Source organism: Dermacentor andersoni, chromosome 6, assembly GCF_023375885.2.
Source record: "Dermacentor andersoni chromosome 6, qqDerAnde1_hic_scaffold, whole genome shotgun sequence".
Classification (NCBI taxonomy): Eukaryota; Metazoa; Arthropoda; class Arachnida; order Ixodida; family Ixodidae; genus Dermacentor; species Dermacentor andersoni.
In genome coordinates, this window is record NC_092819.1 from 152,306,761 (window position 1) to 152,329,557 (window position 22,797).

Sequence of the window (22,797 nt, forward strand, 5' to 3'; positions counted from 1 at the left end):
CTCGAGCTGCTCTGTCGGCCTGCAGGTTGCCCGTGATGCCAGTGTGGCCCGGTATCCAGATGATGGTTTGGGTGGCGAAGTCCTCAGGGTCCTCCTTGAGTATTCCGGCTAGGACTTGTGCAGCAGGTCTTCCAATTCTTCCCTGTAGGAAGTTGCGGCAGGCCTGCTGGGAATCCGTGAGGATCGTCAGTGGTTGGTTTGCGTGTAGGCCCTCGCGGATGGCTAACGCGATGGCCAGCTCCTCGGCTTCCGTAATCGTGCAGGGGCGGGTCGATGCAGCGGAGGTAACGTGGCCTCAGTAGTCGCATGCCACTGAAACTGCGCCCTTGTTGTTCGTGCCATACATGGCAGCGTCCGTGAAACGGGCCGTGGTATTGAATCTGAACGCTTTCTCCATGTACTGGGCCCTTGCTCTCCTCCTGCCGGAGTGTAGGTTAAGGTCCATGTTGCGTGGTATCGGGGCAACGTGAAACCTGTCCTGGACGTGACGAGGTATGGAACAGGTTTCTTGGGTTCGTGTTGTTATAGCTGGGAACCCCAAGGTTTGTAGGACCTGCCGGCCCGTGCGAGTCCGCGCAAGTCTCTGTTGTTGCGAGACGTAATGGGCTTCTGCCAGTTCGCTGAGGGTGTTGTACAACCCTAGCGCCAATAATTTTTCAGTCGATGTACTCATCGGCCGGCGGAGAGCGGTCTTCAAAGCCATCCTTAAAAGTGTGTCGGCCTGCTTCGTCTCGGACTGTGTGAGGTGGTAGTAAGGCAGGCTGTATGTGATTCTGCTCACCACCAGGCTACTGACCAGTCGCAGGGTGTCGCTTTCCATCATGCCTCTGTTCTTGGATGTTACGCGGGAGATCATGCGTGATATCGCCTTGACACTGGTTTTGAGGAGTGTAAGGGTGTGTGTGGCCCGCTGGTTGGACTGCAGCCACATGCCCAGCACCCTCAGCAATGGCTTCTCTGGTATGAGGCCCCCGTTGAGGCGTACCTCGAGTCTTCTTGTTGGGTCTGTGGGGACTGTGTGGTTACCCCGGCCTCGCCAGACTCGTAGGAGCTCAGATTTCTCGGGGGAGCATTGTAGTCCCCGTTGGCTGACGTATTCCTGGATGATATTTGCTGCAGTTTGCAGCCGTTCTTCTTTTTCAACGAGGGACCCTGTTCTGGTCCAGAGTGTTATATCATCTGCGTAGATTGCGTGCCGAAGACCTGCTACGTCCTGCAGTTTGCTTGCGAGACCGATCATGGCGACGTTGAACAGCGTGGGAGAGATGACAGCACCTTGTGGTGTGCCCTTGTTGGGAGGGTGGTACACTGGAGTCTGGATCTCTCCCATCTCCAGCTCCGCCGTGCGGTGGCTCAGGAAGCTCTGAACATACTTGTACGTTCGCTCGCCGCAGTTGGTGTTGCCCAGCCCTTCTAGGATTCCTTGGTGGCTGACGTTGTCGAAAGCCCCTTTGATGTCGATTGCTAGGAGGACGTGTTCGCCACTGCGGGAAACGTTACTGAGGACTTCTTCCTTGATTTGGAGTAGCACATCTTGTGTGGACAGGCCTGCGCGGAAACCGAACATGGTGTCCGGCAGGTGTTTGTTACCTTCCAAGTGTCTCTGTAGTCTCGCGTTTATAACTTTTTCGTACACCTTGCCAAGGCACGACGTGAGCGATATGGGCCTAAGGTTTTCAATTGCCAATTTCTTGCCCGGTTTGGGGATCATGATTATTCGTGCGTGTTTCCACATCGCCGGCACCGTACCTTGTTCCCAGTGTTGGTTGACAAAGGCCGTGAGCGCGGAGATAGACTTGTCGCTCATGTTTCTGATCATCGAATTCGTGATCTGGTCCGTGCCCACCGCTGTGTTACGGGTGGTGGCTGCGATGACCGCTCTCACTTCGTTTTCGGGGATAGGTTCGTCCATTAGCGGGTTGGGTTGTCCTGTGTAGGGTGTTCCACATGCTTGTGTGGGAGTGGGATCTCCATAGCACTTGGTCTTGATGGCATCGATGAGGTCTTGTTGGCTACCTGGGTAGGTGTGTAGCAACCGTTCCAGAGCCCTGTGTCCTTCTCCTTTGGTTTTGGTGGGGTCCAGGATGGCTTTGAGGATGTGCCACGTCTTGGCCGTGTCCAGCGTGCCACCGACACCCCAAGGAGCAGAGGTAATAGCATGTGCGTGCGCGTTACGCATGACCTAATATTCGCTGAGAATATAACACAAGAACAATGGAAAAATACATAAACTACATGGATGGCGATCGCAATATAACAGATATAGCAGTCACAGCAGGCCCGCGCAAGAATAAAGGCAGGAAGCTCAGAATTGTTGATTGGGACAAATTAAAAAAAGTCAGGGGAAATGCCTTGGAGGTAATAAGAAGCGAACATTTTACCGAACAACTAAAGAAAGATGTAACCAAGGCAACACATATAGTCCCGCCTTGAAGCAGAACTGGAAGGCATAGAAAGCAGGCTCTTTCATATGCGGGAAGAGAAAGAGGCACTACAAAGGAGATCGAAAAGTAGAGACAGAACAACACACTCAGACAGAAACTTGCAGAATTAACAGAGATATAGAACATGCACAATAGTTATGTAAAAAAAAAAAAAGAAAGTCGCGGTAAAACACATTTCGCCAGCCAAGCTGATTGCACATCCACGTTACACCGGAAGAGCTAACGAACATCTGGACTTATAGTTTAGTGGATAAGAAATAAAAGCAGCACTGCATCACATTCATACAAAATCGGTACCCGCACAAGACGGAATAACAAACAAAGCCTTAAGAAACCTATAGGACGAATATATAATAAAACTAACCGATTATAGTATTGAGTGCTGGAAAGCAAGCCAAATTCTAAAATTATGGGAGGCAGTGCATGTCATGTTAATGTAAAAGCACCAGATACAAAAGCGGTCAACCCAAGCCAATGAGGCTTGTCGGGCTGTACCCGGCAGTCAGTTTCAGGCACACAATAAACTATAGGAGTGAGGAAAAAATGAACAAAGCAACAACAACAACAACAAAGAAAAGTGAAGGCAGTAAATGGGGGTCCAATGCTGATGAAGAAATACTGAAAACAAACAGATATCAGGCAGCGCCACACGAGTTTTCTCTTAAATACTATTTGAGGGCACTTTTCGACGAAATGGAAAAATATTTCTGTGGGCATGGAAATAAGTGTATCGGGAACGTAATAATTTCATACGAAACGTCCAAATCGCGTATGACATCGTTTTGGGAAGACGCCTAAGTGATCTTGTGGGCAAAAAAGGAAAGAGAAAATCACTATTCTGGATATGACGGCACATAACTGTCTGAAAAGATAATGCATCAAGCAAAGGCAACTGTAAAGCAGAAAACAAGCTAGCACCACCGGGGATGTTAACATTACAGGCCGCATTTCGCAGCAATGATAATAATATGCAGTTCATTTTTGAACACCATGTGAAAGAACAAGGATAAAATACTGTTGTACCATATATCAAAATAGTGTACCCAAGGACTTGAATGGTTATCTTGCGCACAGCAAAGGGGAGCATTAAGCGCCTATTGTAAATAGTAGACGTTAACGCCCTATGGATAACTACGGAGAGGAGCTAAAAAACAAAAGACAAAAATGTTAAATTACTATGAACGCCTGTCAATACTCCGACCTTACTAGGGGATGGCGGAAACAACTAGGTGGCTTACAACGCAGCTTGAGGGCTAACCCACAGAGTTGCGACAAACATTGTTGTCGTCAACTCAGAGGCCGCCGAAGTAGGCGAGGACGGAGATTGGGAGTGGGGAGCGAGATTAGCGAAAGGCAAAGTAATAAGAGTACGTGACAAAATGCAGAAGTGTATTTATGCACCACCTCTACAAAAACTAAATTAACCGCAGTATGTACAGCGGTAGCATTTACAATCAAGGGCACACTGTAATCCAGTCACGTGGAATAAAATTTATCCAGATCAAACGTAAGCTATGTAAGCTATGAACGTAACTATGAACAAAGGTAAGCTATGTGGCTCAAGAGCAACTCTTGAGCATATGCTTTGGGAAGGCAATGGACTGACGAGTAGCAGTGGTGAGTCAGCCTCTGGCGAAAGCCTCCACGCGCCTTGTGTTGTGCTGCTCAGCTCTGCTTCAGAGGATCAACTTGGAAGCAGTCCAGCGGACCGACGACGCTGCCAGAAAGGCTCGTGGCGGACGCGCGGGAAGGGTAAAGCCCACCCTATTAACTTTGAGGAGAAAAATAAAGTTTTCACCGCCACCATACGAAACTGCCGGCACTACGTGCAGTCTACAAACATCGCAGATCGCTTTGAAGATGAGGCCCGCCGGCGCAGGCACTTTGGCCACGTCGCAGTTCGCCTTCAAGATACGGTGCCCTCACGGCCGCACCGCAAGCAGCACATGCCGGAGGAGAACGCCCCCTCCCCCTCCATCGCTTTACCCCAGTGCCCCGTGCGCGACAGGAGAGGGCACACTTCCCACTCGCCTTCCTCGCTCGCACACGCGAGACTGAGCCGCATTTGACGGCTCACCTTCGCACGCTTTCACTCGCACATACATCTTGCGGTGCACGGAGACCATTTGATCGTCCTTCGACTTCATACGGAAACTCACGACGGCGGCCTACGCCAATGGCAGAAATGCTCCTGAAGTATAGATATAATAGTTGCTATCGCAATGAAAACTGCACTGTCGCGATTTGAATTCCATAAAATGTTCATCTCAGTGCAGGTATTAAATCTTCCAGAGGCTAGGCCAGCTTCGCAATGCATGATACTGCTTCTGATACGGGATGTGCGCGCCGCAATATTAAATTTCATCCCATATGTAGGTTTCGCATTTTCCAGTGCTTGCGGTCGATCATCATTCGCCATCAGGCTACTGGGCTGATACTTCTTTTATATTTCGTTGCGGCCTACAAATTCTCTAATCTCCTCACACCAACTGCAATGGCCACTCTCCTTCTTTGCATGCATATAATACCTTAAAGAAAGGGTGCAATAATATTTAATCACCTGTAAATAAGAATGTCATTATTTTTAATTTTTATCATTCTTGTTACACGTCTCCTAGGCAATTCGCTTTTCATAAAAATGCTTTTTTTCGTTGTGAAAACAATTGCTTCACCTTTTCAAAACATATATGACGTAGTTTACTCACATTTGGTGGTCTTTTCGAATAAGTACCAGAAAAGCGACGCAAAGACCAGCGAAGGGTCTTAGAGGACCCTTCTTCTGGACACCAGCGAAGTACTTCGGAGTCTGCGAGGAAGCATTGGTAGGCATAGGTTAAACGATTTCGGCACTCGTAGCTAGTCTTATAGCTTCGAGTGCTTATATTGCATGCAAATTTCTTAAGACATTTTCTAAAACAGTCAAATTGCCATAGCCTAACCCGTCATAATAAAAACCAGCTAGAAACACATAGAAATAATTAATTATGGGGTTTTGCGTACTAAAGCTGCGATCTTATTATAAGGCACGCCGTAGTGAGGGACTCGGGAAATTTTGACCACCTGGGGTTTTCTAACGTGCACCTAAATATAAGTGCATGGGTGTTATCGCATTTCGCTTCCATAGAAATGCGGCCGAGGGCGTCATCTTACAAATGCAACTATTGTGTTTCACGTTGGCGCAAGCTTGGCCAATTATTTATGAAAGAGAAAATACCGCTTCAAACTTTAAACCCCAATTTGCAGAGTCGCCCGAGTACATCAGCGATACTTTGGGTATCCTCCGTGTATTTCGCCGCAGTTTGTAAGAGGTAAGGGGTTGCAAAAACACACAAGCTACACTTCTAAAATGTAGCGTTTAGGTATCATACGGTCTTAGCATGTCTGCGCGCTTTAGAAATATCTGTGGGCCCGGCACGTATACAGGCACATGAAGTCAAACAAGGTACAAATGAAAAACCTTCATTACAACTGCGAAAATTATGAGGAAATAGGAAACAAAAGTGGACGAAATGACACAATGTTGCTGATGGGAGCAATGACTACATCTTCCCATTTACAATCTCACTCACCACGTTCATGGGTGTTTAAAAAAACATATTGGGTTATACGTACCAAAATCACTTTTTGATTACGAGGCATTCCGTAGTGGAGGACTCCGGAAATTTCGACCACCTTGGGTTCTTTTAAATTGCCCCTAAATCTAAGTACACGGGTGCTTTCGCATTTCGCCCCCATCAGAACGCGGCCGCCGTGGCCGGGATTCGAGCCCGCGACCTCGTGCTCAGCAGCCCAACGCGATAGCCACTGAGCAACCACGGCGGGTCAAGGGTACTTGTCAATGTGTACATGTCCTATGACCTCCAGCATTATTGTATGACTAGTATTATTATCATCCTAGAGTTTATGAGGTAATACGGTGCTATTATAATGCCTTTTGTATAGAGAAAAATAAGACATATCCGTACATAAATTGGGCTGCAAGTACACCACGTTCAACTTATTAGCTTGCTTAAACCATCTCTGTTGTAGCTTGCCATAATATTATCACGAGTATGAAACTATTTACACGTTGTATGTGAACAGCAGGTTGCCATTATCCCTCAAGGGAAAAGTGTATAACAGCTGTGTCTTACCAGTACTCACGTACGGCGCAGAAACCTGGAGGCTTACGAAAAGGGTTCTAGAGGACGACGCAAAAGGGCTTACGCAAAAAGGTAACAGAGGACGACGCAATGAGCTATGGAAAGAAGAATGATGGGTGTAACATTAAGGGATAACAAAAGAGCAGATTGGGTGAAGGAACAAACGCGAGTTAATGGCATCTTAGGTGAAATCAAGAAAAAGAAATGGGCATGTGCATGTAATGAGGAGGGAAGATAACCGATGGTCATTAAAGCTTACAGACTGGATTCCAAGGGAAGGGAAGCGTAGCAGGGGGCGGCAGAAAGTTAGGTGGGCGGATGAGATTAAGTTGTTTTCAGGGACAACATGGCCACAATTAGTACATGACCGGGGTAGTTGGAGAAGTATGGGAGAGGCATTTGCCCTTCAGTGGGCGTAACGAGGCTGATGATGATGATGATGACACGTTGAATTTACAAAGCGTATATACACAGCTGCCGAGAATCGCGAGCGGCTCTTGCCACTTCGACCTCTTCACCGTCGACGACCTTGTCCTCTTTTTCCACCGTAACACGACCCCCGGCAGAAAAAGCACCGTTTCGGTGCTTCACCGTCATCACCGTCGGTACTGGCATAGTAACGTTTAAGCCGAGAGACTTGTGCGACGTCAGGTGATGTGGAACCGGGCGGCATGCCGGAGGTCGCGGGGATTATCTCGTGACATTGGTCACTTGACACAGAACACGGTAAGTGCCTTCGTAGCACGGAAGAAGCACGGAAGAACTCGGTGACAAGGGGACCAAAGTAGCACGAGAGAGCCTGGTGAAAAATGCGTGTCACGATGGCGGCGATTGTAAGCCTGCCGTTGGAATTCCTGCGATGCCAACAGACGTGTACGGGCAAGCTGGCGCGCATGGTCAGCGTGGGCGATGGCGTCGCGGGCATACTCGGTCCTCGAATCCTCTATCGAGGGGAAAGAGCAAGTAAAAACAGAATCGTGGCGTGGTGAATTATAGGCGAACGTGACATAAGGGAGGGCCAAATCCTAGTTCTTGTGGTCGGGTGAAAAGTATTTCGAGAGCATGTCTGTAATGGTCCGATGAAATCGCTCAGTAAAGCCGTTGCTCTGGGGATGATAGGAGTTAGCCAGTTTGTGCTTGGTAGAATGTGAGCGTAGTATACCGATGATGACTTGGGAGAGGAAAGTGCGGGCGCGGTCAGTAAGGAGCTCTCATGGGGCGCCATGTACTAAAATGATATCGCAGAGGAGGAAATCTGCGACGTCGGCTGCGCAGCTCGTGGGAAGTGCTCGATTAATGGCAATGCGCGTGGCGTAATCAATAGTGACAGCGATCCACGTCTTGCCAGAGCTGGAGTCCGGGACAGGGCCAAGGAGATCCAAACCCGCGCGAAAGATAGGCTCAGGTGAAATGTCGATCGGCTGTAAGTATCCGGCAGGAAGCGTTGTTGGCTTTGTGCTATGTTGACAGGGCTTGCAAGCAGATACATAGCGCCGTACGGAGCGAGCGAGGCCGGGCCAGTAGAAGGGGTGGCGCACGCGGTCGTAAGTGCGAGGAATCCCAAGGTGTCCGGCAGTTGGGGCCTCATGAAGCTCCTGAAGCACGGTGGAGCGGAGGTGTTGAGGAATGACAAAGAGAAGGGGAGGACCGTCTGTATGAAAACAGCGTCGGTACAATATCCCGTCGTTGAGGACGAAGCACCGTCATGATGGATCAGTATGAACAGATTCCATTCGGTCAATGAGGGTCTTAAAGTAGCGTAATGGCGTTGCTCATACATGTCCAAAAGCTGGGAAACGGAAAGAACACTTGTGGAAGCGTCCATGTCGGTGTTGGCGGGCGTGTGTACAGGGTAGCGGGACAAGCAGTCGGTGTCCTTGTGTAGGCGACCATACCTATTTACCGCAGAATAGAATACTCCTGCAGCCGCAGAGCCCATAGTCCAAGCTTCCATGTGTAATCCTTTAAGGATGAAAGCCAACAGGGGGCGTTGTGGTCCGTTACAATAGAAAAGGGCCTGCCGTATAATTAGGGGCGGAATTTCGCCACTGCCCGCACAACGGCCAAGCATTCGCGCTCGGTAATAGAGTAGTTCCGCGCCGCAGGTGACAAAAGACGGCTAGCGTACGCGATGACACGTACATGGCTGTGTTGAAGTTGTGCCAAGACGGCAAAGATTCCGTGGCCACTGGCATGGGTGTGCACCTCTGTAGGGGCTGAAGTGGCTAAAATCGGTGGCATGATGAGCATCGTGGTAAGGCGAGAAAAGGCGGGGGACTGAGAGGGTCCCCATAAATACGGCACACTTTTATTCAGGAGATCTGTGGTGGCAAACTCTTTAACAAAGCGGCGGAAGTAAGAACAAAGGCCCACGAAACTGCGGACATCTTTTGCGGACCGTGGAACAGAGAACTCTTTCACGGCGCGAATTTTCTCTGGGTCTGGTCGGATGCCAGCCGCATTGACGACATGTCCAAGAACAGTAATCACACGCTGGCCGAAGTTAAATTTCTTGGAGTTGAGGTGTAGACCGGCCTTGCGAAAAACGGCAAGTACTGCTGAAAGGTGGTCAATGCGTGTGCTGAATGAGGGCGAGAACACAATAACATCATCTAGGTAGCACAGACAAGTCGACCACTTGAATCCTTGGAGAATCCTTGCGAGAGGTATGGGGATCGATACACCGCACCTCCACCAAAATATCACCAGTATAAAACTATTTAAACGTTGTATTTACGAAGCGTATATAGACAGCTGCCGAGAATACCGAGAGGCTCTTGCCACTTCGTCTTCTTCACCGTCGACGACCTTGCCCTCATTTTCCACCGTAACAACATTGACAGCAAAGCTAATGTCTATTAGCCCTTTTTTGCATGAACAAAAACCGGAGGTTAATTTTCCCTCCTTCTTTTCTCCTTTTCCTTCCCCTGGCTACAGCTTTGACGCCTTCCGTTTCACACAATAATTTGTCGTCTTGCACTTGCTAAGTGGGATTTCATATATTTATGCTTTATATTAGTTATGATGGCAGAAATGACTAACGTCATAACGCACGTAGACTGCAACTAAACTAGCTTTGACAGGTGTATTTCGCATTGCTGTTGCAGGAGATACTAGTACCTTATTCGATTCTTAACAAAATGCGCTGCTGGGCTAGTAACTTATTACTCAATGCTATAAACGAAAACGAAAACTCCAACAGGACGGAAGGAAAGACAGAAATACCGCCTCGAGGACTTACCTAGGTAAGCTGCTCCCATCAAAATTCAATTTGAAGTTAACGCCTGTGTCTCTTTTTCTTTCCATCGCCCTTTGAGATTGGCTCTGCATGTGCGCTTGGCGCACATTTAGAGCCATCTTGTGGCAAACACAGAAGACCCCTCCTCGCAATGTGCGCCGCTGCCCCAACAGGTGGCGCGCCTTCGCCCGCTTCTCCCCTTCGTCTCGTTTGAGCTCATTGGGGCCGCGCGGGGACCGGTGCGAGGATACCCCAATACCCTTGCGTTTAATAAGTTTTGTCACTCTCTCCCCTTCCAACTTGCAGCGTGCGTCACTCGAACCCTCATGTTTAGGCGATGCGGCGCCTCTTTCCGCCCACAGCTTGATCTGGAATTCCTCTATTGTGCCTCTTACCGCCAACTCATTGATCGGCGTCTTGTATACTAGTTTCTCACGTTCCCTCCTGAAGTCTAGGCTAATTCGAGTTCTTACCATCCTATGGTCACTGCAGCGGCCCTTGCCGAGCACGTCCGCATCTTGTATGTCCGGGGTGAGACAGAGTATGAAGTCTATTTCATTTCTACTCTCGCCATTCCGGCTCTTCCACGTCCACTTTCGGCTATCCCGCTTGCGGAAGAAGGTATTCATTATCACCATATTGTTCCGTCCTGCAAACTCTACTAATAACTCTCCTCTGCTATTCCTAGAGCCTGTACAATGTTCCCCCACTGACTTGTATTCAGCCTGCTTCTTGTCTACCCTGGCATTGTAGTCGCCCATCAGTATAGCGTATTTTGTTCTGACTTTACCTATCGCCGATTCCACGCCTTCGTAGAAGCTTTGGGCTTCCTGCATTACTAAATGAAGGGGCGTACGACTTTCAATTTCTACCTCTTATTAAGTTTCACAAGAAGACCTGCCACCTTCTCGTTAATGCTATAGAATTCCTGTCTGTTACCAGCTATATCCTTATCAATTATTAATCCGACTCCTAGTTCTCGTCTCTTCAGTAAGCCTCGCTAGCAAGGACATGCCAAGTTTTTATTTTTTATTTTCTTTATTTTTTGAATACCCTAAAGGCCCCGAAAGGCATTACATAGGGGAGATACAATTCACACACGATATGTAAACGCAATAAAAACGAGTGAATACAACAATCAAGCGCAGATTTCGGTAAGAGATAGAGTTTGTAAAAAAAAAAGAATTAAAAATAACGAAAAAAATTTGGGTAAGAGTACAGGGTGCAATTCACATTTGCTATACATGGCACTTTTCAACAAGGCACACGCGGCAAGTGGGTGTGGGCAGATTGGAAGGCAGACGGGTCAGTGATTGTAACAATATCTTGGGGTAGGGCGTTCCGTTCATTCACTAATAACACCGAAGGGGAATATTGCAATTTTTCGGTCCTAGCAAATATCGGAGACACTTTGCATACATGGTCATTGCGGTTTGACAGATGATGGGCGGGTAAGATGGGAGCAGATTAAAAAGATGCACCGCAACAGTAAACGGAGTGAAAAAAAGACAGACGGAAATATTTCCGTCGTGTGCCAAGATCTGGAAGATTAAGGGTTTGCTTTAACGCCGACACACTTTGGTATGGAGAGTAGGAGCGCAAAATAAAGCGCACAGCCTTATTTGGAATTGATTTGATGCAATCAGAAATGTTAGCTGTGTGAGCGTTCCAAATAATTGAGGCGTAATCGAGGGTTGCTCTGATAAGGGAAATGTATGCACGAAGTCTTGTGTCACTGTTTGCAAGGTACAGACGGTGCTTTAAAAAGCCAAGTTCTTCGAGTGCCTTGTTAGTAATATGCTCCACATGCATGGCCCAGCTTAAATCAGATGTAAGAATAACGCCCAGGTATTTAAAGAAAAAGGTTCGTTCGAGTACCTAATTGCGTAGCGTGTATACGTTGGACGGAAAGTTTAGCTTGGGAGAACATGACATGACCTTAGTTTTATCTGCATTATTTTCCATCTTCCATGCGCGACACCACTCAGCTAATGTGGTTAAATCTTTTTGTAATATGGCAACGTGATCAGGGGTGGTTATCTGTCTATAAATTATACAATCATCGGCAAACAGCCATGTTGTTGAAGCTATATTTGTAGCTGTCATTAATATACATTAGGAATAATAACGGGCCTAGCACTGAACCTTGAGGCACCCCTAACCTAACGCGGCCGAAAGTAGATTGGTTGTTATTAATAGTTACTGATTGAAAGCGACCAGATAAGAACTCTTTAATCCGCTGGGTAGTTTTTTTTTAAATCTAGCTTAAGGCTGTTTATTTTCATAATTAGCCGTTTATGGAGAACACGATCGAAGGCTTTCGTGAAGTCAATAAATATTGCGTCAGTATAAAGCAAATTGTGCAGAGTCATGTAGGTCAGTGGTTAGTTGGAACAACTGCGTTTGGCAAGACCGTTTGTATCTGAAGACATGCTGATTTTTGAATAACAGATTTTTTTGCATTTAGATGACCCATAATGTGGGATTAAATTATGTGCTCAAGGAGTTTACAACAAACTGATGTTAGTGAAATTGGGCGGTAATTGTTTGGACGTGAGGGCTCACCAGATTTAAATATCGGTATGATATGGCCAGGCTTCCAATCATCTGGAACACAGCCGGTATCCAGTGATTGTTGGAAAATTAAATACAATAAAACGATGATACGTGGGAAGTTAGTTCTAGTAGTTTTGAGCTGATGACATCCACTCCAGGACTGTAGCTAGTGGGAGCATGTCAAAAGCCCGTGATGCCCCTGATGCAGTAATGGTGATGGGCTCGCTTGGTTGAGTTATCGCAGAAAGAGAGACGGTACAAAACTGGTCAAGTGGCGGTTCGTCGGTAAAAGCTTGACTGAAAGTATTGTTCAAGAGTTCACCACATGCTTCATTGGGCACCACGCAGCCATCTGCGCCCTTTAGGGTTATTACAGTGTCAGTATCTTTAGGGTTAATTACACTCCAAAACTTTTTTGGATCAGACTTTACCAAGTGGGCAGGGTATAATTTAAATAATGATCCTTAGCTTCTTGAATTGTTTTTTGTGATTCAAGAGCTAATTCTTTATATTTTTTCCACGCAAAATCAGTTTTGGTTCGCGAGGCCTTATTATAAGCTCTGTTCTTTTTGTTAAGGCAATGGTTGACTTTCTTTGTAAACCAGGGAACATTTGTTCTTGATGTGAATGAAACCTCGGGGATGCACGTATTTTCGGTTTTCTTAAGGAAGTCGCAAAACACACTGATGAAATTTATTATAAATAAATTCAAGCAAACTGGTCATGAGGTCAACAAAATCGGGTTTGATGTCAGGAGGCCGATAACATACTGCGATAATGCACTTGTGGCCTTCAAATCGGGTTTTTACGAAGAGCAGCTCAAGAGGGGTATCAACAACTACAAGAGAAGGTTGATAAACAGTCCTTATTGCTTTCAAGACACCACCTCCTCTAGACAACGTTCTATCTTTACGAAATATTGAGAAGTAATTAGGAAGTAACAACTCGCTATTGGGTATGTCACCCCAGAGGCATGTTTCTGTGCTAGTATCATATCAGCAGAGCACGTGTGAACTATTGAAAGTAATGAATCAACCTTATTTATAGTGCTGCGAAAGTTAGCCAGAAGAACAGATAAGTTATGTACCCTTCTTCTAAAAGGCGTGATTCGTACAGTTTGTCATTCTTAGGCAAGTGGTTGTGGTGTGTCTGCCTGAATTACACGGATGGAAACCGCATCATAGCAGTAGATGTGCCCTTTAAGCTTCAGTTTGTTGTATCCTATCGTGTAGCGGTCATCCTTCCCTTTATTTCATTTAGCGAAGTCACACAGCATCTTCCTTGCAAACTGTATTTTGGGCGAAAAATCTTCCTCAAGCCAGATGTTAGGTTCGACATCTCTGAGTTTATGCGCATTGCGAAGATGCGTGTCTGTTGTTTTGAAATTTAGGAACTTTATATTTAACGGACGTGTAAAATCAGGTCGAGGCTGCCCGATTCGATGCACGCGTTCAATGTCTTCAGGGTGCAAGGTTATGTTTAGGTGAGTCAAACAGAAATATCTTACCAACTTCTCGCTAGCCTCATAGTCCTCCTTATCAACTTCAGCTAAACCTTTGTTAAGCAGATTGTTTCTTCGTGAACGATTATTCAGGTCATCTACAACATCTTCTAAGTCGCCGTTCGTACGTGACCAAGTGATTTTAACTTCTTCAAGCGAGTCAGTAACTGCTTTAAAACCAGTGCCGATTTCGGGCACATAGGTAGATTTTTTTCAACTGCGCAGCCTCGGGACCTAATATCGGCAACATCTTGCTGGATTTCTTTCAGAATAGTTGTAGTAGTGGCAAAATTCTTTCTGTTGGCATCCATGAATTCTTTCAGTAGAGCATATACATCATCTACTTTGGGGCCAGGGTTGGCTTCAAAGTTCCCAGCAGACAGCAACAGCAGCGCTAAGCAAATTGACAGGGCGAGCGAGGGTTTGGGGCAGACTAGACAGATTAAGCTGATTACTGCATATGAGCGCTCAGTTAGATCAATCTTGTTCCGGTGGCAGATACTGAAGGCGCCGATACGAACCCTGCAGGTAACTATGTCAATCCCAATCGCTCAAAAAGGTACAGGAATGTTGGGCAAATAACAGCAATATGGGGATAGCAGCCACGGTACTAGTTAAAGAAAAAAAATATAGCAGGTTAAGTGCTACTACATACATAAAACACAGCAGTGATATGTTAGAACGATGTCGTGCGTGACCGCATATCCCGGAAGGCCAGAGCGAAACAGTGCCTTTTATGCGGTGCGGTGGCGCTGGACCGAGGAGTCACAGCGCAGGCGCAGTAGCTTTCCCTTCAAGAACAGCGACGTCAGTCGGTCGACACGTGAACCAGGCCGTATCTTCAGAGCAGCGGTAGGTCGACGCACGACCAGCAAGCAGCGGCGATGGCAGAACTCTAAAAGACAGCAGTGATATGTTAGAAAGATGTCGTGTGTGACCGCATATCCCGCACTGTATATGCTTCTGTATATGCTTCTAGCACTGTATATGCTAATTCTTCCAATAGCCAGCTAGACTCGCCTCACTAGATAACGCTCTAGCGTTAAACGCTGCCAGGTTCAAATTCTTAGGTTCTTGCCACAGATTCTTAGCTCTCTCTGCTGCGTCACAGGTCTGACCGCCGCCGTGGTCAGTTGCTTCGCAGCTGCCGGGGACTGAGGGCCGGGGTTTGATTGTTGTATTCATATAGGAGGTTGTGGCCAAGTACTGCACCATGGTGGCCAATCCTGCTCTGGTGAGGGAGTACGTTGCCGGTTCTGGTCACCAGGATCAGGCCGCACTCCAGGCATGTTTATGCAATTTAATCAACACGCGGAGTTCTTTGTAATCCGGTGGAAAATTGCGCGGCACTGGGATTTGAACCACGGTCCTCTTGCATGCGAGGCGCATGCTCTACCTGTACATCAACGCTGTACCTCTACGTATATCAAGCATCAAAAGTCACGCAAAAGATTATGTGCAGCTTTGTTTGGATGTCAAGGTGACATACGATAACGTATCTCATGAGGCTATCCTCGATGTTCTTGAGATGGTTGGCCTAGGTGGTCGAGTTTTTCAATGGATTTCTCATTACCATTTTATGAGATCGTTCTTTGCGTGTACCGGCGACATTCAAAGCACACGACACTATACCTACCGAGGTGTTCCTCAAGGCGGTGTACTAAGCCTCACCCTGTTCAACCTCAGACTCATTGGTTTCGTTGAACATCTGCCAGTAGCGATCAAGATATCAATGTACGCAGACGACATACGCATATAGATTTCAGGTGTGACACGTCCTCAGATACGTGCAAGACTTCAAGAAGCTGCTACTCTGACAGCTATATTACCTCCGCAACAAAGTTCTTGAAATATCGTCAGACAAATGTGCACTGATGGCATTGACTCGCAAACCAATGACACCCTGCACCATCACGATAAGCGGCCAGATAATTTCTTATGAGAAGACTCACAGGTTTCTTGGCACAATCATAGCGAGATATCTCATGAAGCCCGCACGTGACCTACTAGAAACAGCGGCGTCTGACAGCAATCTCCGAGCTTTTGAAGTTTCTGGCCGGAAAGACTTTGGGAATGTAAGTTCATGCAATGTTGGAATTTACAGGGCTCTTTTTCTGGGCTTATTGAGATACAGTTTGCCCGTACTGACCAACACTTGCCAGACAAACCTTTGTGCTCTCCCGGCTATACAAGCTCCGGCTCTCAGGGTTTGTCTTGGTTTGCCAGAATGCACATCGACAGTGGCGACTATTGCAATCGCCCGGGACTAACCCATACAAACACACATTGCGGTGGAAGTGTTGAGAGTGCACATTAGGCACTTCGCCCATGCCCGTTCCCATCATCTGGCAACACTACCGTCAAAAAGGCCTCAGGCATCATTTTGTGCTACGATTTCTAATTATTACACCCGCCTTATTTCAGGCTTCACCCCCGCAACTTAGCCATCGATTCCTCCATGGTGTTTGGCGCGACCTGCAGTGCACCTCACCGTGCTGGAAATCAGGAAAAAACCTGAGCTGTCATCACCAGCTCTTAGACAACTAACTCTGCTCCTTTTGCATGAGAGGTGCGCCGACCACGTACATATTAATACAGATGGATCGGCAACTCCCCAGTGCTCCTCTGGAGCCGTGGTGTTTCCAGCGAAAGCCGCCACCATAAGTTTCAAGACGTGTCACCCAACGCCACGGACGGCTGCGGAATTTGCAGCTCTTCGCGCTGCACTTCGTCCTGTCAGCCAAGAACAGCCTCAAAGATGGTCAATATTCAGTGACTCAAAGACAGCACTGCAGTCTTTGCTAGCAGCCTCGCAGCGTTGACCACATGAACAACTGGTATTCGAGATTAGAGAACTAATCCATACCTTGAGAGAGAAAGGACACCACATGACATTTCAGTGGCTTCAAAGTAACTGCGGTGTCGTAGGGAACGAACACGCCGATAGCGCTGCTCGGATGGCTCTTCAAGGCGACGAAGAGGAGCCGATATCGTCATCGAGGACAGATGCCGCTAGAAAACTTCGAATGCTCACCCGTGATATCACATTCCCCTTGTGTAACGCAGGAAGTTTTCAAAACAAACGCCTTCCCAACCTAGACTCTTTTCTAAGCCTTTGCATTGCAGCTAACCTCTGCCGTCACGAAGCTACCCTGATTTGTGGAATATGGCTAGGAGTGGCCTTCAATAATTGCTTTGCATTGGGAATCAGATGGGCCGACGATGCCTCGTGTGATGACTATGGTAGCTAGGAGACTCCTCAACACCTTCTCAATGACTGCCCTCGCTAAAACTTACAGAGACGATCGCTCGAAATTGCGATAGCGCGGTTCTACCGAGGACCTCTAACAGATGAACTTATTTTAGAATGCCGAAATCACAAAACCATCGCAGCGGAAGGCGACGAGGGCGCTGTTGCACTTTTTAAGGGCAATCGAATTGGACAAGCGGCTGTAGCCTGAACAGATGTTTATAGTTCTGCAAGTGCTACTGTGCTGTATGGTGACGATACACGGTGACAGTATTTGACTCTGATTGTATGTCTACTCTCCTTTCTTTGTTTATCTCTGCTTTGCTATCACTTTACCACCCTCTCCGCTCTCTCACCAGCGTAGGGTAGCAAATTAGATCTACTCAACTTGTCAACCTCACTGTCTTTCCCCTTTCTTTTGTCTCTTTCTCTCCCTCTCTCCCTATCCAAACTCCAGAAGGATATACCCACCGCCGAGTCCCAAATGGAACAGGAGGCAGGCCGTCGCATGGAGACAGCTCCAGACGAACACCTTCCCAAACCCATTCCATCTGAAACGTATCTTCCCAGATAAACTACAGGACAACACGTGCAAATTGTGCCAAGAAGGACCAGCAACACCCAAAGCATGCTGTGAGGGTGCAACGTATTTATACGGAGGATGGCGGTTGCTGCGGAGACCCTGTCGTCGAGGTAGGCCGCTGCTGTGCGCAGCTCAGGCCTCCGCATCCAGACGTGGGCAGCCCAGCAAGCCCGTGAGGCGACATTGAAGCAGGGCTTTGACGTTCCCCCATGGGAGACCTAAGCTCAGGTCGCGTTAAAACTTGCCTTATTTACGCTCCCTCAAGTTGGATCCGTCCGTCCGTCCGTCCGTCCATGTATGTCTCAATGAAGAAAAGTTCACATTGTCACATTAACCTGAAACATGAAACCTAAATAACAAGTCGTTCTCTATGTGGTCAATAAATAATAACTGGTGTGTCTGTAAAAATAAAACAGTTTTTGTTCTTATTTTACTGAGTAAGTAACCACGGCGCTTCTAGCAACACTAAAATCAATGCGGCAGTCGCCTATATTTCGTTGCATGTGTGCGCAGGACCACAAAGGCACATGAGCCGCACCGGCGCTCGCTGCCAAAAGTTCATGGGGAAAGTTTGCTCCACGTGGGTTGGTTTTTAAGGCCCACTAGTAAATATGCAGTAGACACCGTAGCATCACAAATCTCTTGCAGCAAATTTTATTCATTCCCACCTACGGATTCTCAACTCAATATACTATTTTTGCACTATGGAGGTTTTTCAACATGAACGCTTGGCGCCATGCATTTGCGATTACAAGATATTCAATAATATTTGTGTTCATTTTCCAGCACAAGCTTCTTGTACAAAGAAGGTGGAAGTCCCTGTGTGACGTGGGAACAAATGCAGTGAAACCATTGCGTTATCGCTGTCCGCAGGCTCCTGACCAGCCCGCCGTCATCCCAGCAATGACAAGACTGCCGACATCAGCTCCCTACCCTGAAAGCCCTGACCAGCCCACTGTCCCCGACACTCTGCCCAGTCCTATTCTCGGGGCTTGCCTAAGTCAACGACATTGACCTAGCTTCACGGGAGATGACTTTTTGGCACTTGTTTGTAAATAAACTGCTTTAAAATAAGCCATCGCCATCCTTTCAGTTCCACAGAAATTGCCTGTTTGTACTTATTTATTTCAAAATAAACTGTTACAAAACTCTATTCATTTGTTTCAAGTATTGATGTATAATTATTCGCATGTGTGTAGGACTTATGCTTCTTGAACTAACACATTTCTATTGTGTTTTTTTAGCTACCAATCGATGTAGACACTAGGGGGGGAATTGCTATCAAAACTGCTACTAGCAATATGTTTGCAGTATTCATGGCTGCGTACAGTAGAGGTAACGTATTTCAGTATTCGTCATGTAGAGGGCACTGACCAAAGGCTGGCAATCATGATGGCAACGTAATGGCTGGTGCATTGCCCAAATATTCGGCCATTCTTGCCTCTAACTAAGGACAAGCGTTGGGATTGATTGGGTTGCCCTTCACACATATGCCAGCGTACCACTGGGGCTGATGTCAGTTTGTGCCAGAATTAGGCCGTGCTTGGTCGAATGCTGGCGTGCTGCCTGGGCAAGGATAAGCTACCTAAGCGGCTTGGAAAGCCAGGAAAGAAATTCAAGACCGAAGAGATACAGAAGAATGAATAGAAGATAGGCTAGCCAACGTAGCAATAAAGCTGCGAGCTGCGGAAGGAAGATAAGGTATTTGTAGCGACACACCAAGGGTGGCAAGGAGCTGAATTAACCACAACAAGCTTCGATGCCAGCAGGGCTAACGGCCTTGCACCGAATGAAGAGCAGGCAAGGAAGCCGAAGCCACCACGTCGAGAAGCAGTGGTGGTTGCCTCAGTGATGTTCACGCAGGAGATATAACTGACGTGCCGACCACGAAGGACAAGAAAGCGAGGGATGAGGATGAGACAAGGGGGAGGATATCACGCTCCAGCTTCCGCTCTCAGCGTCTAGGTGGAGGAACAGCCTCGGGTGGTCTTTTTGAGGATTCAGAAGTGCTAAAGGCAGATCTGACGGTAATAGAAAGGGTTAATGCAGGCGAACGACTTCAGATAATCATTTCAGGGACAAAAGATTAAGGAAGTGATAGCGAAAGCGAAGCATGGGGGATGCAATGGAGGACAGGCGCGCAGTAGTGATAATGCGCGGAGTCACTGACATACTGCAAGCACGGGGAAAATGGATCGCGAAGCTAATAGCCAAAGAGTTAGCGAATGTTTCATTGCGAAATTTCGACGGCAGCTAATCCAAATAATTTTTCGGTCATTGATATCAACCAAGAAGTACACCGAGCAGGCCCGTGAAGGCATCTTTTGTGGGACCGGATACATTTTAGCGGTAGTGTAGCCACGTTGATTAACGACACGGGCACCAGACATCTCAGACACTTCTTTAAGTGGCAGCAGCTTTTCTTTTAATGTAGAGACACACCAGCAAGGAACAGAATTATGCCAAGTGAGTAAACAAAAAACGCACTATGATTAAATATAGAGAGGGTAAAATTTATTACACAAACATTCAGGGTGGTTGCAAGCAGAAAGTGTGGCTGGAAATTCAAACGCAGCAGAATGACGAACCTATTAGTCTGTACGCCTTGACCAAAACGCATCTGCGAGATATGGAGCGGCAGGCTGTTATTCACAATTTCGTATGGGGCGTATACAACAGAATGACTGCATCGAGGAAAAGTTGCGCCATAGGCTTGCTAAGTAGGCGAGATACGAAGAGGCAAAGGGTAAAGGAGACACTTAAGGAACACCCGTGGATTAGCGGCGCATGGGAAGGCAAAAATACGTGGCCAGGAGCAGCTTATCTAGGGACAGGTAGTGATAGCACAGAAAGAAAGAATTATTTATTGCATTCGAAGCAATATTATTGAACTCAAGAAACCGGTAAAGGTAGTATTAGTAGGAGATATGAATGTGCGGATGCAGGACCTAGACGGATATACTGATTACAACAATTCTCTGTATTGCGGGATCTGTGCGATGAACAGAACCTTACTGCGGGGGGCTAGGCGTCCTCGAGATGTAACGCGGCAGTACGAAAGCAGGCAGTCGTGTATTGAGCACCGCTGAGTATCAGCAATGGTCTACGAACAAGTGGACGAAATGATAGTAGACGAACATGGGAAATTTGCCTGACCAGCGATCACAAAAATTTAACAGTAAAATTAGGGAGAGATACTAACGGAAAGCACGAACCAATAGCACTAGAATTTCTAAAAATTAACGAAAAGCAAATAGCAGAGATCGGAACAAACTTAGAGAAGAAAATGGCGGCTATTCATATAGCAGTCTAGGAATGTGAGGAAATCTTAGACGTTATGCCGCAGCAAATAAGACAAACACGGAAAAAATTGTTTCATTGAACATTGAAAACGACGTCAGCGGCACAAAAAATAAAGAAAGCTGCAGATGAGCATGAGCAGTCACCCAGGGTTCTTCGAGAAGCCAAGAAGTTGACATTACACGAAGAAGAGGAGCTCCTTACATGGAACAAATACCGAGAAAAGAAAAGGGTTTAAATAAGCTAATGCAAGAAAAAATAAATTCGCAAGAAAACTTTGGGAGCATACCATTCGCAATAGACATAATGGCATTCCCGAAATGATTCTAGAACCCACTAAGAGCACTCCAACTAAATATCCGCAAACGCCTACAAGGGATGAAGAGGGTAACATCTTCGAAGGAGACAATTCGCTTCGGCACATAACGGACTCCGGCCCAAAGAAAACGCAGTTCAGTCTCGAACAGGTTCAGCGACAACTAAGAAGTCTGAGAGACCTATTTAACTGGAAAAACTTTTGCCGGAATTAAGCTGAAGAAAATGTCCCTTATGAGAGGGTTGTGGCGCCCGACGACATATAACTAAAGGTAATCAAAAGCCTCGGTGCAAATAGCGAAGCACTGCTCCAAACGAACTACAATGTACAAGCCCTTTGTCAATGGTGAATGAATTTCGAGCAACAACAATTTTACACGCCGAAAATTGTGCCGACAGTTAGTATCTATGTCGCGCAAAATAGCTTTCTCATTGCAATTACTGGAATTACACATTTTTCCTCTATTGAGACACTTTTCTTCCCTTTTTACTTTAGTAGTTGTTAGTCTCTCTAATCAAATATTTCGCGATATATCTCTGAATTTCACGTGCTTATATTCAGTTGCCGATATATTTTAGTGTATTTGGAGTTTGTACATTTAAAGGATGAATTTGTTTATGCTCCTTTAAGATTACGTGTGCTCGATATTGTCACGTGGTAGTGACGGTGAAGAAAGCAGCCAAACTGAGAAAGAAGAAACTAGCGTTTTATTGGGCGAACCTGTGCCCACAAGAACAGGCTACACTTAAAGAACGGCGACAACGGTGAATACAGTCGGCGGTCGTCAAAATTGAGTCAGTGGGTCAAGCGTCGGCTTTTATACATCCGTCGTCGAATGTTTCAGAGTAATCGCTGGGATCCGCATGCCTTCCAGAAAGTTCTACATTATTCGCGTCGCGCACACATGCGATCAGACTACACAAGGTTCGGTCACATACAGCGGATGGAAGCATCGATAACATTCCAGAAACTTCCGATATATCTTCAGGTGCCTCCTCCGCTGTGGGATAACATTTGTTAGGCGGTGAAACGTGTCGCCCAATAAGACAAACAAGTACACGTGTCAATACCGCCATCTTAAAAAGCATCGACCAGATGCTGCAAACGAAAGCCTAGTAATAAAGAAAAACCTGTAGCAAAGAAATGAACAAAATAAGGAAGTTCGTCAGCGTCCGTATAAAGGTTTAAGACGCACCACGTGTACCACTTCAGATCGTGCGCAGCGCCGCTGTGAATGCGAAATGCCGTCTGGCACGACCTCATATTCCAGTGCATTCCCTATGACCTTGTAGGGTCCGAAATAGCGTCGCAATAGTTTCTCACTCAGTCCTCGTCGGCGTAACGGCGTCCAAACCCAAACACGGTCGCCGGGCTGGTACTCGACGAACCGACGTCGGAGGTTGTAGTGTCGGCTGTGGGTACGCTACTGGTCCTTGATCTGTAGGCGGGCGAGCGGTCGGGCTTCTT

At 46.9% G+C, this 22,797-nt stretch overlaps 1 protein-coding gene across 7 annotated transcripts in view; it reads right to left on the bottom strand.

The window, feature by feature from the left end:
- LOC140219018 (uncharacterized) overlaps positions 1-22,797 on the bottom strand; it is a 308,514-nt gene that overhangs the window by 175,670 nt on the left and 110,047 nt on the right. For all 7 annotated transcript variants that reach the window (XR_011895296.1, XM_072288860.1, XM_072288862.1 and 4 more), the window contains one exon: positions 5,150-5,250. Coding sequence is in view for 6 of the 7 variants with exons in the window: in XM_072288860.1 (XP_072144961.1) it covers positions 5,150-5,250 (101 nt within the window). In the remaining variant the exon portion in view is untranslated. The remainder of the gene's footprint in view (positions 1-5,149; positions 5,251-22,797) is intronic.